The sequence below is a fragment of the Crocodylus siamensis genome, chromosome 2 (genome assembly GCF_052110815.1).
Source record: "Crocodylus siamensis isolate JL-2025a chromosome 2, ASM5211081v1, whole genome shotgun sequence".
NCBI classification, from domain to species: Eukaryota; Metazoa; Chordata; order Crocodylia; family Crocodylidae; genus Crocodylus; species Crocodylus siamensis.
This window is the reverse complement of record NC_143396.1, coordinates 126,112,497-126,126,001: the sequence shown is the minus strand read 5'-3', so window position 1 is coordinate 126,126,001 and position 13,505 is coordinate 126,112,497. Positions and strand designations below refer to the sequence as shown.

General features: G+C 44.5%; 1 protein-coding gene across 2 annotated transcripts in view; it reads left to right on the top strand.

Moving 5' to 3' along the window:
- The first annotated feature begins 2,940 nt into the window (after positions 1-2,940).
- Positions 2,941-13,505, top strand: part of NPNT (nephronectin) — an 81,387-nt gene continuing 70,822 nt past the window's right edge. For both annotated transcript variants that reach the window (XM_090036758.1, XM_090036757.1), the window contains exons 1-2: positions 2,941-3,094; positions 5,894-5,994. In XM_090036758.1, the coding sequence (XP_089892884.1) occupies positions 3,024-3,094; positions 5,894-5,994 (172 nt within the window). In that variant the 5' untranslated portion in view covers positions 2,941-3,023. The remainder of the gene's footprint in view (positions 3,095-5,893; positions 5,995-13,505) is intronic.

Below are 13,505 nucleotides of genomic sequence, written 5' to 3'. Positions count from 1 at the left end.
ACAACTTGATAGAAAGAAAAAACTGAGAAAGAAACAAATGAACAAAAACTCTGTCTTTCTGTCAAAACCTACAGAACTTTTCAGTACGTGATATGAAGGATTCAGTGTTGAGGTGATGTTGCTGCTGTGATGGTCCAGGATGTCTGCAAGAGGCAGGAATTCTTGGCCGTATCCAGACAAGCAAGGCTGTGTGGTACGTGGTGCCATTGATACATCTGCGGTGCCACATACTGCGCATTCAGTTGTTCTCTGTGCTATAAGGGAGCAGTGTGGGGTGGGTATTTTGGGGGGGGGTGGGGAAGGGGCGGAGGGACATTTTTTTTTTTACCCCTGGATATCCAGGGGCCAAGAAAACCCATGTAGGAAAAAAAAAATCAGAGCAGAACACATGGGAGCAGTGTATGCCAGTCAAAACCAGACCCCGGCTGGATGGAGCTACACTCTGGCTGCCACCCAGACTCCATATGTCTGGATTGCTGCTGCTGCAGCCGCCCTGGGACGCCTCCGGGACCTCAGGTAAGGCTGGCCCAGGCCTCCCCAACCCCACCCAGGGTAACCTGCTGTGCGCCAGTGTGTGTGTAGCACAGGCATTCTCTGGGGTCAACTAGCAGCGGCACAAGCTGTCCCCAGGGAACCAAGCATCCACACGTGTGGACTTGACTCTTGGGGGTGATTTTTTTTACTGGACCAGTTGCATGGCTGAGATAGACACAGGCAAGTTTTTGGGTATCACAGTACCCTGCCTCAGTCTCATCTGAAACACTCATAGCTCCCCATCTGAAGGCCACTTTGCTTGAAGGACAACAAAACTCTCTTAGCCGCCTGCCTTTCCCTTAGAGCAGTGGTTTCCAAAGTGGGGTGTGCGCACCCCAGGGGGTGCGCAAGATGATCCATTGGGGTGCAGGGAGAAAATATTAGAACCTCTATGTATATTTAGATAAATATACATATATTGGGGGGTGCATGGTCAAAAATTTTTTACTGATAGGGATGTGCGATCAAAAAAGTTTGGAGACCACAGCCTTAGAGAACTGAGAGAGCTTTGTTGTCCTTGAGGGAAAGCAACCTGTGGAGAGGGAGTGATGAATGTTTCAAGTGAGGCCCGTGGCAGGGGACTGTGGTATCCAAAAGCTTGCCTATGTCTATCCCAGCCACGCAGCTGGTCCAATAAAAGCCCCCTCCCCCCTGCCAAATCCTTGCCTCTAAGGATTAGTGCATTTGCGGCACTGTCCTGGCTGAGCACTGACAGTGTGCATGAAAGTGCTGTGTGTGTGTATATGAAAGAAGCATATGTGCTAATGAGTAGTATGTGTGCATGTACATGAGTGGTGTGTGTAATGAAAGAAGCATGTGTATACATGAAAGTTTGTGTGTGTATGTACATAAGTGGTGCGGATGTACACGAAAGAAGCATGCATGCTCATGGAAGTGGTGTGCGTGTACATGAAAGGTGTTGGTGGGTAATGAAAAGCATGTCTGTACATGAAAGCATGAGTGTATATGAAAGCATGCGTTCATAAAAGTGGTGTATGTGTGACTACATGAAAGGACTGTGTATGTACATGAAAGGAGTGTGTGTCTTAATGGAAATGGTGTGTTCATGGAAGTAGTGTGTCATGAATGAATGGTACCTCCCAAGACTGGAGGGGCACCATTTTGTAGTTGTTGGCGAGCAGGGACTGCCCACGGATATCAGCAGCAGTGTCGGCAGTGGGGGGGAGGGGAGGCGCGGGTGAGCAGCGACCACCCACAGATGCCAGTAGTGATGTTGGTGGCAAGGTGGGGGGGCTGAGCGGTGACCGCCTGCAGAAGCCAGCAGCTAATCTCAGGGGGGCATGTGCCTCCCCCATGTCCCTGCTACATATCACCTATGGTGTGTGTGGGTACAGGACAGAAGTATGTGCGTTCATGGAAGTGGTGCATGTGTGGACATGAAGGTGTGTGTGTGTGTAGTGAAAAGCCTGCGTGTACATGAAAGCAGTGTGCGTATGTGAAAGCAGGTATTCATGCAAGTGGTGTATGTGTGAGTGCATGAAAGGAGCATGTGTGTACATGAACATGGCATGTGCACACATGAAAGGAGCGTGTGTGTTGATGGAAATGATGTGGCATACATGGAAGTGGTGTGTGTGGGTACATGAAAGAAGCATGTGTGTTCATGAAAGGGGGGGGGGGGTGTTCATGAGCAGAGTCTCCCTATGCCCGAAGAAGGGTACTGGTGCAAAGACCTTTGTTCCAACTACTCAGCTGGTCTAATAAAAAATAACAAATATACTCAAAGCACCTGGCCTGAACGTGGTGTACATACACACATACATATGGTGTACACGCACGCATCCCAATGTACATACATACACAGAGATACATAAGACACACACACATACATCCCAATGTTTATGTACATATGTATGTTTGTGCATGTGTGCACGCATGTGTACACATGCACCTGTATGCACATGCACCCATCTACACACGGGCATGCACACATCCATGTACTCTACACACAGGCGCATGCAAACACATACAAGCGCACACAGGCACATGTGCACACACACACATTGGGATGTGTGTGTACGTCTAATGTGTGTGAGCGCGTGCGTGCATAGGTCGGTGTGTCCGTGGGGGTCCAGGTGTGTCGGTGTGCATAACGAAAAGCCTGCGTGGGCATGAAAGCGTACAGGGAAAGCACGTCTTCACTAGTGTGAGTACGAGACAGGAGTGTGCGCGCGTGCAATGAAAAGCCTGTGCGTGCAAGGAACTGGTGTGTGCATGTGCACGGAAGCGGGGAAGCCTCCGCGGACGCGCGCCCCGGGCGGTACACGCGAGCCCGTGCGCGGGCTGGGCAGGCTCGGGAGCGCTGCCGGGGGCGCGGGCGGCTGGGCCGGTGCCCCCCGGGTCCTGGCGCCGCCGGCTCCTCGCCCCGCCCCGCCCCGCCCCGCCCCGCCCGCAGCGCCTCCCCCGCCGGGCTCGCGGCTGCCGCAGACCCGCCGCCGCCGCGCTCGGAGCCCGGCCTGGTGCGGGCAATGGCCCCGCTGCTGGGCGTCGCGCTGCTGTGCTGCCTGCCCCTCGCGGCGGTCGGGGAGCTGGACGGGAGGTGAGGACCGCCGCGCGGGGCAGGGGGGACACGCGTGTGCGCACGTGGGCACGCCTAGACACACACCTGCCCACGCCGCGCACATATACACCCGCAGGCGCACCTACACACACGCGCATGCATGTGTACAGACACAGGTGCGCCCGTATACACATGCATCTACACGCGGGCTCATGCAAGCACGTGTGCACAGCGCGGGCGTGTATTCACAGGCACATGCAAACGTACATATCCATTGGGATGTATGTGTGTGTGTATTATGTATGCGTGTATATATATATAGTGTATGTATATGTGTGTGTACTATGTGTGTATATACATTGGATGCGTGTGTATGAATGTGCATACACACACATATGTGGGTGTATGTATATACATTGACATTTATACCTACATGTACACCCGTAGGCTCACCTACACACGCGCTCGGGCACTCATACACACATGCACATGCGTGGGTACAGACACAGGTGTGCCCGTATACACATGCACCTACACGCAGGCTCATGCAAGCACATGCACACACGGGCGCCCCAGTGTAAACCACACGTCTCAGTGTAAACAAGCATAGACATCCCAGTGTACACACGCAGAAGTCCCTCCCCCCAGTGCTGCTTGGGCAATGGGGCTGCAGCGGGGGGGGGGGGGGGGGTGTTGGCTGTGGGCGGACGAGTGGAAGCAGTGGCAGTCACTTGGGGTCTGGGGGCAGCATCGCTCTTGGCTGCAGTTAGCACAGGCCCCTGCACTCAGCAGCTCCGGAGCTGGCAGATTTGGCGGGCACCTGCCTTGGCTGTTGCCTCCCATGCCAGTGCCCTCCCCATGGCGGGTAGCCCAGCCCAGCAGCCCGAGTGCCAGGCAAGGAGCTGCGGAGGAGGCAGCCGAAGGGCAGAGCTGGCCGGGGATGGTGCCACAAGTGCCGGGGCAGCCTAGAGTTCCTTTGAAACTGCACCTTTGAAACTTTTGATTTACTCCCACAACGAGGGACATGGCTAGGGAGAAAGCAGTGGAGGCACCGCACCAGGCTGGAGGGAGAAGTGAGGCAAGACTCTCTGCCTCTTGTCTTTCCCAGCTCACTGAGTGGCCAGCCCTAGCCAAGTGCCTCTTAATTCCCCCACTGAAGAATGCCTGGCGTTGCAAAGCTTGCCTTCCCGTATCCCAACCCCAGAGCAGGTCCAGTACAAGACGTCACCCTCAGAAATCCTCGCCACTCGTTGCAGCCTGGGTATGTGCAGAAATTATTCTGAGAAGCTGTAGGGTCTTGTAGCCATGCATGTATCCCTGGTACATGCCAGGCATGCATGCTTTGACAGGCTGTGAACAACCCCGAGCGCTTTTAACTTTGTTACTCAGCGTTTACTCCTACAGGCTACAACAGTTAAGCTGCTAATCAGAGCCCTTACTGATGTGCCATATATCATAGGGCTTCTTGGATGCTTTTTTCCTACAGAGGGGAGCTGACATTTGAAACTTAGAAAGAGGGGGTGACCAAGGCAAAGCATTCCCAGGTTTGGAGGAGGCGCTCAGAATAAGGTTAAAAATAAGGGAAGCCCTGAGATTGTAGCTTCAGGTGAAGGAAGCCCTGAGATTTTAGCCATTGTCCGTTTACTCCTCTCCACTCTGAGACAAAAAAGGCATACCTGTGCATTGTAGCCTACTGTAGGGGCAAAATGAATGAGCTGAGAAAACCAGTTTGTTTTCTTGGTTCTCAGGACTGGTCAAGCTGGTTGAAGACAGTTAGATCTAAAGTAGCTCATGCATGTCACCTGGCATCAAAGCAGTTCATGACCTTTGTAGACTGCCTTTCAGGGATACCTCCCTTATACTTATTTTCTTATAATTATCACCTTGCTACAAAGTCATATTAGATTATTGAGATCATATGGGAATAATTGTCACCTTTACAAACATGATGTTACATATAAAATAGAAAGTAGTGTATTGAAGTATATACTGTGAAAATTGCAACTCGAGTTTAGTCATGAATTTAAGTAACTTAAACTATGAAGAGTGTTGAGGCGCAGGAATGTGTGTAGATTGAACACTGTTAAATTGTGTAAGATGCAGTCAAATATTTTAATGCAATCAGGGACTATTACTGGGGTCTCAAGTGAAAAGGAGAGCTTGCTGAACTAACTTACACATCAGCTGACATCCTACAGCTGCCAGATATTTTTTAAAATTTGTTTTACCTTGTTATTAAACTATACTAATAGCTTTATGAGACTGCTTTCTGAAAGGTTGCATTTGGAGTCTGAAACCATTCTGACTTAATTAGGACAAGTGGAAAACTGTAATTTTTTTCTCTTCCCCCCCCTCCATCCCCCCATATTTCCTGCTTGAGGAAAGAAAGTTGTCTTTCATTATTTTTAAGGTTTCTACACTGAAGCTTCATAGTGTGGCTATGATGTCTGTATTACAAAATCAAGCACAGTTAAAACTTGATGATAACAGTTTATTATACATCACTGTACGTTTTAGACCTCTAATACTGCTTGTGAGCAGCCTGTAAGTGGCAGCAGCGAGCATACTACAAGATACACTAGCCACTATTTGTGGGTTAAAAGAAGACGCTTCAATCATTTTTCCCTTCTCCCCTCCACTCTCCAACACTGTCTGAGCTCTGCAGTAGATGATGAGAGAAATACCACAGGCTAATCACAAAGCAGCTATGTTTACAAGAAGACATGTTACAAAAGGACAGGGGAGGACAAAGACAATTTCTTTTTAAATATTAAGAATAGTGGATAAATAAGAGTGTGTTCTTTCCCGCCCGTAACTTCCTTTAACTCTCTTGTGCAGGTGGCGTAGGCAAATAATTTCCTCAACAGGATTGTGTCGGTTTGGAAGTAGGATCGACTGTTGCTGGGGCTGGGCCCGTCAGTCATGGGGGCAGTGCCAACGTGAGTATCATTGCTGCTGGGGCTTTTAGGCACTTTTGTAGAAGGGGCTTATACGCACCTATTTCATGGCTTTCACATATTCATATACACTCGTATACTGCAAGGCTTAAGACTTAAATAGGGCTTTTGCACTGCAAGTCTGACATTTAAAAGGATGCTGTCAGGTTAAAAATCTGATTCAATTTAAAGCACAATCTACACAATAGCACTGTAGAAGTTGAAGCATAAAAATTACCTTTTTATGTTACTGGTGTTCGTTTAGGCAGTGAAAACAGACCAGTCATTTTTTTTTTTTTTTTTGCTTCTAATTGATTTTCTTTTCTCCTTAGATGGTCTAACAAAGAACTGTAAGTGTGGGCTCACAAATAGTGCAGCATTATATTGGTCCTGCAGTGAAGGAATGTTTATATCCTAGAGGAAAAAAATACATAGGTATTTTAAGCAGCCACTTCATGGCAACAAACCTGTTGGTGTTCAGTTAAAATCTTCCTTCAAAGCTCAAACTGTGCATCTAGTCTGACGGCATCCTTTTAATAGGTCATAAATATAAAAAGATACGTGGATTTCTCTGAATTTCTCATATTATTACAGAATCCTTGCCATAGCTGTTGGATAATCAAATAAATAAGACATCATCATTTAACTACTTTTTCATAGCATTATGAGCTATTTAGAAATGCTAATTTTTCAGGGTATGATAAGAGATCTCAGTCCATTACATTTCTGACCCTTGATCCTGAAAACGGTTAGTGGCATGATTAACAAGGACAGGTACAAATCATTCCTGGAAATATTTTTGCAGGGTTGGACCTAAAAGCATTGAAAATTTAGCATTTTGATCCAGATAGAAAGGTTTTCAAAACCTATCTAAATTTCTGTAATGTGCAAGGAGAGCTGATAATGAACATTGTTAGCAGCTGGGTTTGCAGTGCAGTGAACATAAGGCAGCAGGTGGAAGTAGCATAAAAAGTCCCAACATAGTCTTTTAGCAAAGGTTTTGTTCAAATCTGTAAATGACAATGAGTGCCCCCTCTACTGTGAGACCGTTGAAGACTAGTTAATTGGTAACAAAAGGTGACTAATTTAAAAGTATGACAGGTACTGTTGGAATATAACAAAATATATGGCAACAATGGAACAAAACTCTATTTAGCATCTATATGAGCACCAGTCACTTGGATTTTAGCAGTTAGAGAAGTAGTGACGTAGTAAAAAAATGAGGAAAGGGATCGTTTCACAAGAATTGCAACCAATGTGCATCCTTCATATAAACATCAGAGAGAGAATGTTTAATGGCAAATTACAAAGATAATAGAGAAAGCATAAGAATTTTAACTATTCTAAAATAATATTTAGTTTTCCCGATTTGCCTTCCTCAGTCAGGTTTTCTATTTGAGCTGTGACAATGAAGTCAGCTCACTAGTAATTTGGACTGAGGACAATCTTCATTCAAGATTATCCTTTAGTTCTTCAGCTCTCTCAATTCTGTCTGATGTGTATATATATTTATTTGTATATATAGAAGGTGAATAGCCCAAAGGGAGGCTGACACAAAAAATAGTAAAAAAGTGAAAAAGGAAAGTGATTTTTTTGTCCAGTAGTAAAAGTGGCAGCAAGTTTAATACTTTCAGTTTTCTTTACAGTTGGCTTAAAAATGCCCTTAAAATTTTGAGACTGAAATGTGATCTTTGTTTTGAGACTTAGTGTTGCTATCAGAGAGTAACTACTAGTTATAACACAGGAGGGGAAAACATCCCTCATTCTTTCTCTTGGCAGCACTGAAGATACCACAGAAAGATTTCTCCCCCTCTCTGCTGCAGTCTCTACTCCCTTTTAGTATTTCTGTTCCATATTTTATTATTATGGTTGTTTGCTGAATGTGGCCCCAAGATGCAATTATTCATTTCTAATGGAAAATAGAAGAGTATGCCATGTCTTTAAATCTTAAAGACTATTTCTTGTTATTTAGTCACAGCAGCTGTTGGCTCATAAGCTGGCCTTGAAAGTCTGACCTAGTAACATAGATATCAGATAGTTTTCAAAATCAGGATGTTCAGGCATGCAATCAAGTCTAAAATTATTCTGATTTCTTTTTAAAAAATCTCTAGTAACTATGAATGTGGTTTTACTTATTACTTTACTATGGTATATTATTCTCTTTGTGGGTGTGTATTTAAGTCTACTATGACATCTCCATAGAACAGCAGGCAAATGCCCACTTCTCAAATAGTTTTTCTCAATCTGTTTTGAATGCTTGTGTAATTTTTCCCTATATTACTAATTTTAATAGGGCTATTGATTGCCTTGCTGCCAATATGGATCAAGGTGACATTTTTCTTAAATTCAAAGCAGTCAGCTAATCCAAGTTGCCCTGATGAAAAATGAAACGGAATCAAAAGAGGGAAATGATCTTTTACATATACATTTGAAGACCCATTGGAAAAATGATTATCTTATTACTGTTATGTTTTCTTGTTCATGTACATGTTCTTGTACACAGGGTAGCTGTATTAATCAAGTTAAAATTGTGTTTTTGAGTGAAGGGAGTTCATAAAAACAAGAAAGAAGCAAGGATTCCCTGAGTGAGAATGCGCGGAGTCTATTTTTTGTAAGATGCAGCACAAACTCTACTTGACAAAATGGCAGCTCCCATAGAGACTGTAAAAAATCCTTTCTTTCTTGCCTGCCATATTTCTTTTAAAAAAATTAACTGAGCTGGGAGTGATGTTGTAGCTCTGATGTTTCAGGAAATATGCCAGAGGCAAGGTTTAGGGAAGTAGATGTAGACAAGCTTTTGACTGTAGAGCATTCTTCCTCATGCACTGCATTTGAAAGCTTATCCAAATCTGTTTCAACCATGCAGTTGATCCAGTAAAAGCTGCCACGCACAAAAATACTTAACTCCAAGATAATTTTTGTAACTTCTTCACTCACAACTTAATTTTTCAAACACGCTCCAAGATGAACTCAGTGCTCAGAGGCCATATAACTAGGGTCAGGTTTTGAGACGAGTACAGCTCTTATTTAAGTATCAAAATAAGATTTTCAAAACTTCTTGGCACCCAGCAAGAGTCTCAAGACCAGATTTTCAAACGATTCTCATCAGAAAGATGCCGAGCTCTTTTGAAATGCTGGCAAATCGTTTTGGTACTGAGCGGAAGAATGAGAGAGAGAGAGAGAGAGAGAGAGGTGTGGGAGAAATCTGGCTTTGAATCTGGGTGTTGAGCCCTTTAGAAAATTCCAGCCTGTTTCATGGTGGGAGGTTAAACTAAATGAAAGCAAATCATTCTGGTACTGGCAGCTAAATTGCAAACCTGCCGTTAACGATCCCCTTTAGGGAGGTAGTTTTTCAATATGAGAGATTAGGCTGGCACAGGAAGAGGCATTCCTGGCCTCACTGGGAACCTTGAGTGTTTACTGTATAGAGAGAAGCGATTGAAAAGCTTCCAAAAATGCAAGTGTGCAAATGATTCTCCCACTCCCACTCTCGTCAAAGGTGAAACTCCCAGTGAGAATGGAATCTGGCCTGGCCTTGGCAATGGCCAGCCACAATATGTGCAGGTCTTCCTCCACTAACTGTGTCTTATCTTTGCTATTTCTCGTCATGCTTTACTGGAACTAATTTTAATTTGCAATGTCATAAATGCCACCTGTGCCATTTCAGCTGTGTATAATAGTAAAAAAAAAACTTGTCTCCCATTAGCAAGGAGATGTAGACCTATGATTATACTCCCAAACCTTCCTTTCAAAACTGGCTAATATTTTTGGGGACGTTATCCAAATAGAAATAATTCAGAGAGCTCTAAAGCATCTTGGATGTTTCCCCTGAGGTTTCATAAGCAGCACTTTATGAACACCAAGACCAAATTCACGCGAGACAGCTAAAGCAGGAATAAGGCTCTGGCGTAAAGCCAGATTTCCAAGAGTGCTGAATAACTGCAGCTCCAGATGAGTCCATTGGGATCTGGGGCTGCTCAGCACACTGCAAATCCAGCCATGTCTATTTAACAACCTAATTAAGATTTAGTAATACTATCTTTGCACCATAACCATATGATATAGTGGAAGATCAAACAGTGTTTCTGGAATTCATGGTTTGGTACGTCGATTTGCGTTCTAGATTAAACCTAACATACAAAACTAACTTGGAAACAACTGAATTTGTTAAAGGCAATATAATTTCTAATTAGTAGTTTTCACTAGGTCAAGCACTGCTAACAGTAACAGCACTCGTACATTATGGGTACTGAGGCTCTAAACCTGCAAACTGCTCTGCACAGGTAGGCCTTGCATTTGCCGAGTCCCATTGATTTCAGTGGACCTCTGTCGCTGTGTACACACAGGATTGGTCCGTGCTGAATAAACTGCAGTACTGGGGCCCTGGTTTGGTTTTCAGATCACTTAAAAGTTGCTAAAATTGCCAAACTGAAACAATTCTGTACATTTCCAATCTTGCAACCTTTATTTATGTGACATTCATGCAGCAGTCTTAGCCCATATGGTGAGCCACATGAAATATTCCTTTCTTTGAGGAAGCCCGTAAGTATTATCGTATTTGTTACAAGTGCAATATATGGATGCTTGAAAATATGCATCTGTTCTGGGTTTTTACACAATACTTACTGCTGTGGTGTCCGAGTGCTGCACAGAACTGAAGCCCAGAAAAAAAATGTTTTCTCTCACTCTCCTTCTCCAGAGCAGTCCGTGACTTTTTATGTGAAGTATTTTGTTTAGAGCAAGGATGTTCACAAAAAAAGTAAAGTAGTGTAAAGGAAACCCTATATGTGCATAATACTTTGTGTTCCTGTTGGGAAGGCAACCACCTCTGGAACTCTGAACTTTTTGTTTCATCTAAAGCCACCTCAAGGGTTTTAAGCATTAAGGTAGGGATGGGAAAGATTGGGAGGCTGGGGGGAGCAAATACTGTCTCAGTCTCCTAACACACCTATGTCTGTATGCACATATGCATGCCCCTTCCACCTAGAAAGGCTCCTGGAAAGCTAATGAAGCATAAACACAGCATGAACTGTTTAGCCCCCACTTCTGGAATGGTAAATGGCTGGATAGAGGGAGATTGCAAAGGCTGCAACAGCTAGGGAGAACCCTTCATAGTTAGTGGACTGGAGAGGCAGCAAGTCCCAATGGTCTTTAGCTCTTCTTGGTCCTAGGATAAGGCCTCCTTTGTTGGAATTTTTCTGGGAATGCTGTCTTGAGGTAGTTTTTTTCTTGCTCGGACTGATTTCCCTATATATTTTGTAGGAGAGGGAAACTTAGGCCTTTGCTTCTTTATGCCTGTGTTAGGCTTGATGTCTCTGAGAATTGGCCAAGCTCCATTGACATCAATGGGACTATGCTCATTTACTGCAGCCAAGGTTCTGTCCTGTTATTATTAAAAATCAGCAATGCTGTGTTTTAGCCAGTTATATGACATGCATACAATGCATGCATTTGTTACTTGATTCTGAAGACCGTTATACTGGGGTTGGCAAAGCAGACAGCTAAGTGTTTTCATGCATAGTCTTATAATATGGATGATATGGCCAGTAAGACTCTGTTTATTTTTCAGCATGAGAGAAACAGTTCTGTTTCTACCATCTAATAATGCAGTGTCATTGGTTTTGAGGCATTTTAGTTTCTATTAATCCCTCTCAGCTCTAAGCAGGGTTCCTCATTGTGGTGAGGTATTATTTCTTTGATCTGTTAGCCTTTTAGACAGAATTATTCATTTCTACATTGCTAGATTTAAATTGCAAACATTTCTGTAATTCTTTTGGTGGCCAGTGAAGATGATTTCCATCTTATCCAAGCTTTACCTTTTTGTGGACTTTTCTGCATGCTGATATATAAGCTTATTTATGTAGGTAATCTACCCTAAGCATATCAGTATCTGTTTTATTGATGTGTAAGCTGTGATATAACAGCTGGGATACAGGGCCAGATCCAAATGAATTTTTTAGGTCCCTAAACAAAACTTGGATGAAGTTTAGGCACCTAAGTATCAAAAAGCAATCCAGATTGACATGCGGGCCAGAAGGTACAAAACCACCAGGGCCCATAGATCCATTCATTCAGCACTTCCATTTTGTCTTGAAAAGGTCCAGGGCATCTCAGCTTAGGTTGTTATACATACACAAAAACAATCCAGGTTGGCCACCTGGACAGCTAAATCCTACCAAAGTGCTCTTGTGATCCAGATAGGTCCTGGAAGTCGTATCCATCTAAATCTCTGATTCCTTAGGTGGCTAAGAGCCCTCTTTGCCACTGTTTGACATTGCCAGCATGCATACATTTCATTGCAAAAGGAAGAGGAGGAGGAAGAGGAGGTGAAAGCTACTATGGCTCCATAGTCCAGTGGTTAGAGCATGCACTCAAAAATGCGAAACCTGGGTTCTAAGTCTTCCGCTGTCTGAGAGGAGTCAAATCCACATCTCCCAGGTTGTTAGCTATTCTGAGTGTGGGTCCCCTTTCCTCCTGGACCAACTGACAGGCAAGCGTGCAAGACTCCTTGCATCAGAAGAAGAGAGTGCAAGACAAAAGTATGACTTGGAAGTGAGGAGGACCTTCCTATGGGATTGGGGAGTCCTGGGTTCTGGTTTTTACTTCCAGAACTGTTTATGCATTTTATATTAGGCAGCCACTAGTTTAAAAAGGAAGTAAGCTGGACAGCAGGAATTAGAATCCATGTCAACATGGCATCTGCTGTCTGACCGCATGAATCTTGCATTCTTTGCCATTCAGTGGTCCAAGCTTCAACAGGAGAGAGGGAAGAGGGAGCCTCTCCTCCCTTCACAAAGGCCAGTAGCCCACATCATACAAAAAAAGCGAGGGTCCTCTCTTGGGACCTGGAGGTTTGAACTGTTGAGACCGAAGAGGGCTTAGAACTGCCTCCTTGGGTGAATTCTCTAAACCCGGTGATTCTCAACCAGGATAAGACAGCACCCTGGGGTGCCTTGAGACCCTTTTAAATGTGTCCTGGGGTGCCGCGAAATATTCTCTCTGTTAGGTGTGCAAAAAAATTAATCCAGAGATTCCAAATAGGAATCTATAGTGTCAAAAACTTCCTGACCTTTTGTTGTTTTTCTGAGTTCTTTGCAACAGGAGGATTACACTATTATTTTTCCGCAGCCAAAAATGAATGAAAGCTAAGAGCTGACATTTTCTGAGGAGTGCCTTGAGTCTAACAAGATTGAGAACCACTCGAATTTTGGGGAAAAGATGGGCGTGCTGTACTTCATGCTGATGCCAGTGCCTTGAGCAGGGAGGTGAACTCTGGGTACCCTGGAAGTTGAGATGACAAAGGCATGTGTAATGTTCAGCTCTGAGTCAGGTGACTTAGCTTGATCAGGAACAGGAGTTCAGGGACACCTCTGGGCCTCTCATTTCCTATTGACCAACTGTAGGAACCTCCTTGTTCAGCAGCTAGGTATTCTGGATCATCTTATTCACTGAATAGGGATCCTAGGCACCTAACTTTTCTGATATGAACCAGTCTCTTGGGGCAAGGAGCCTAT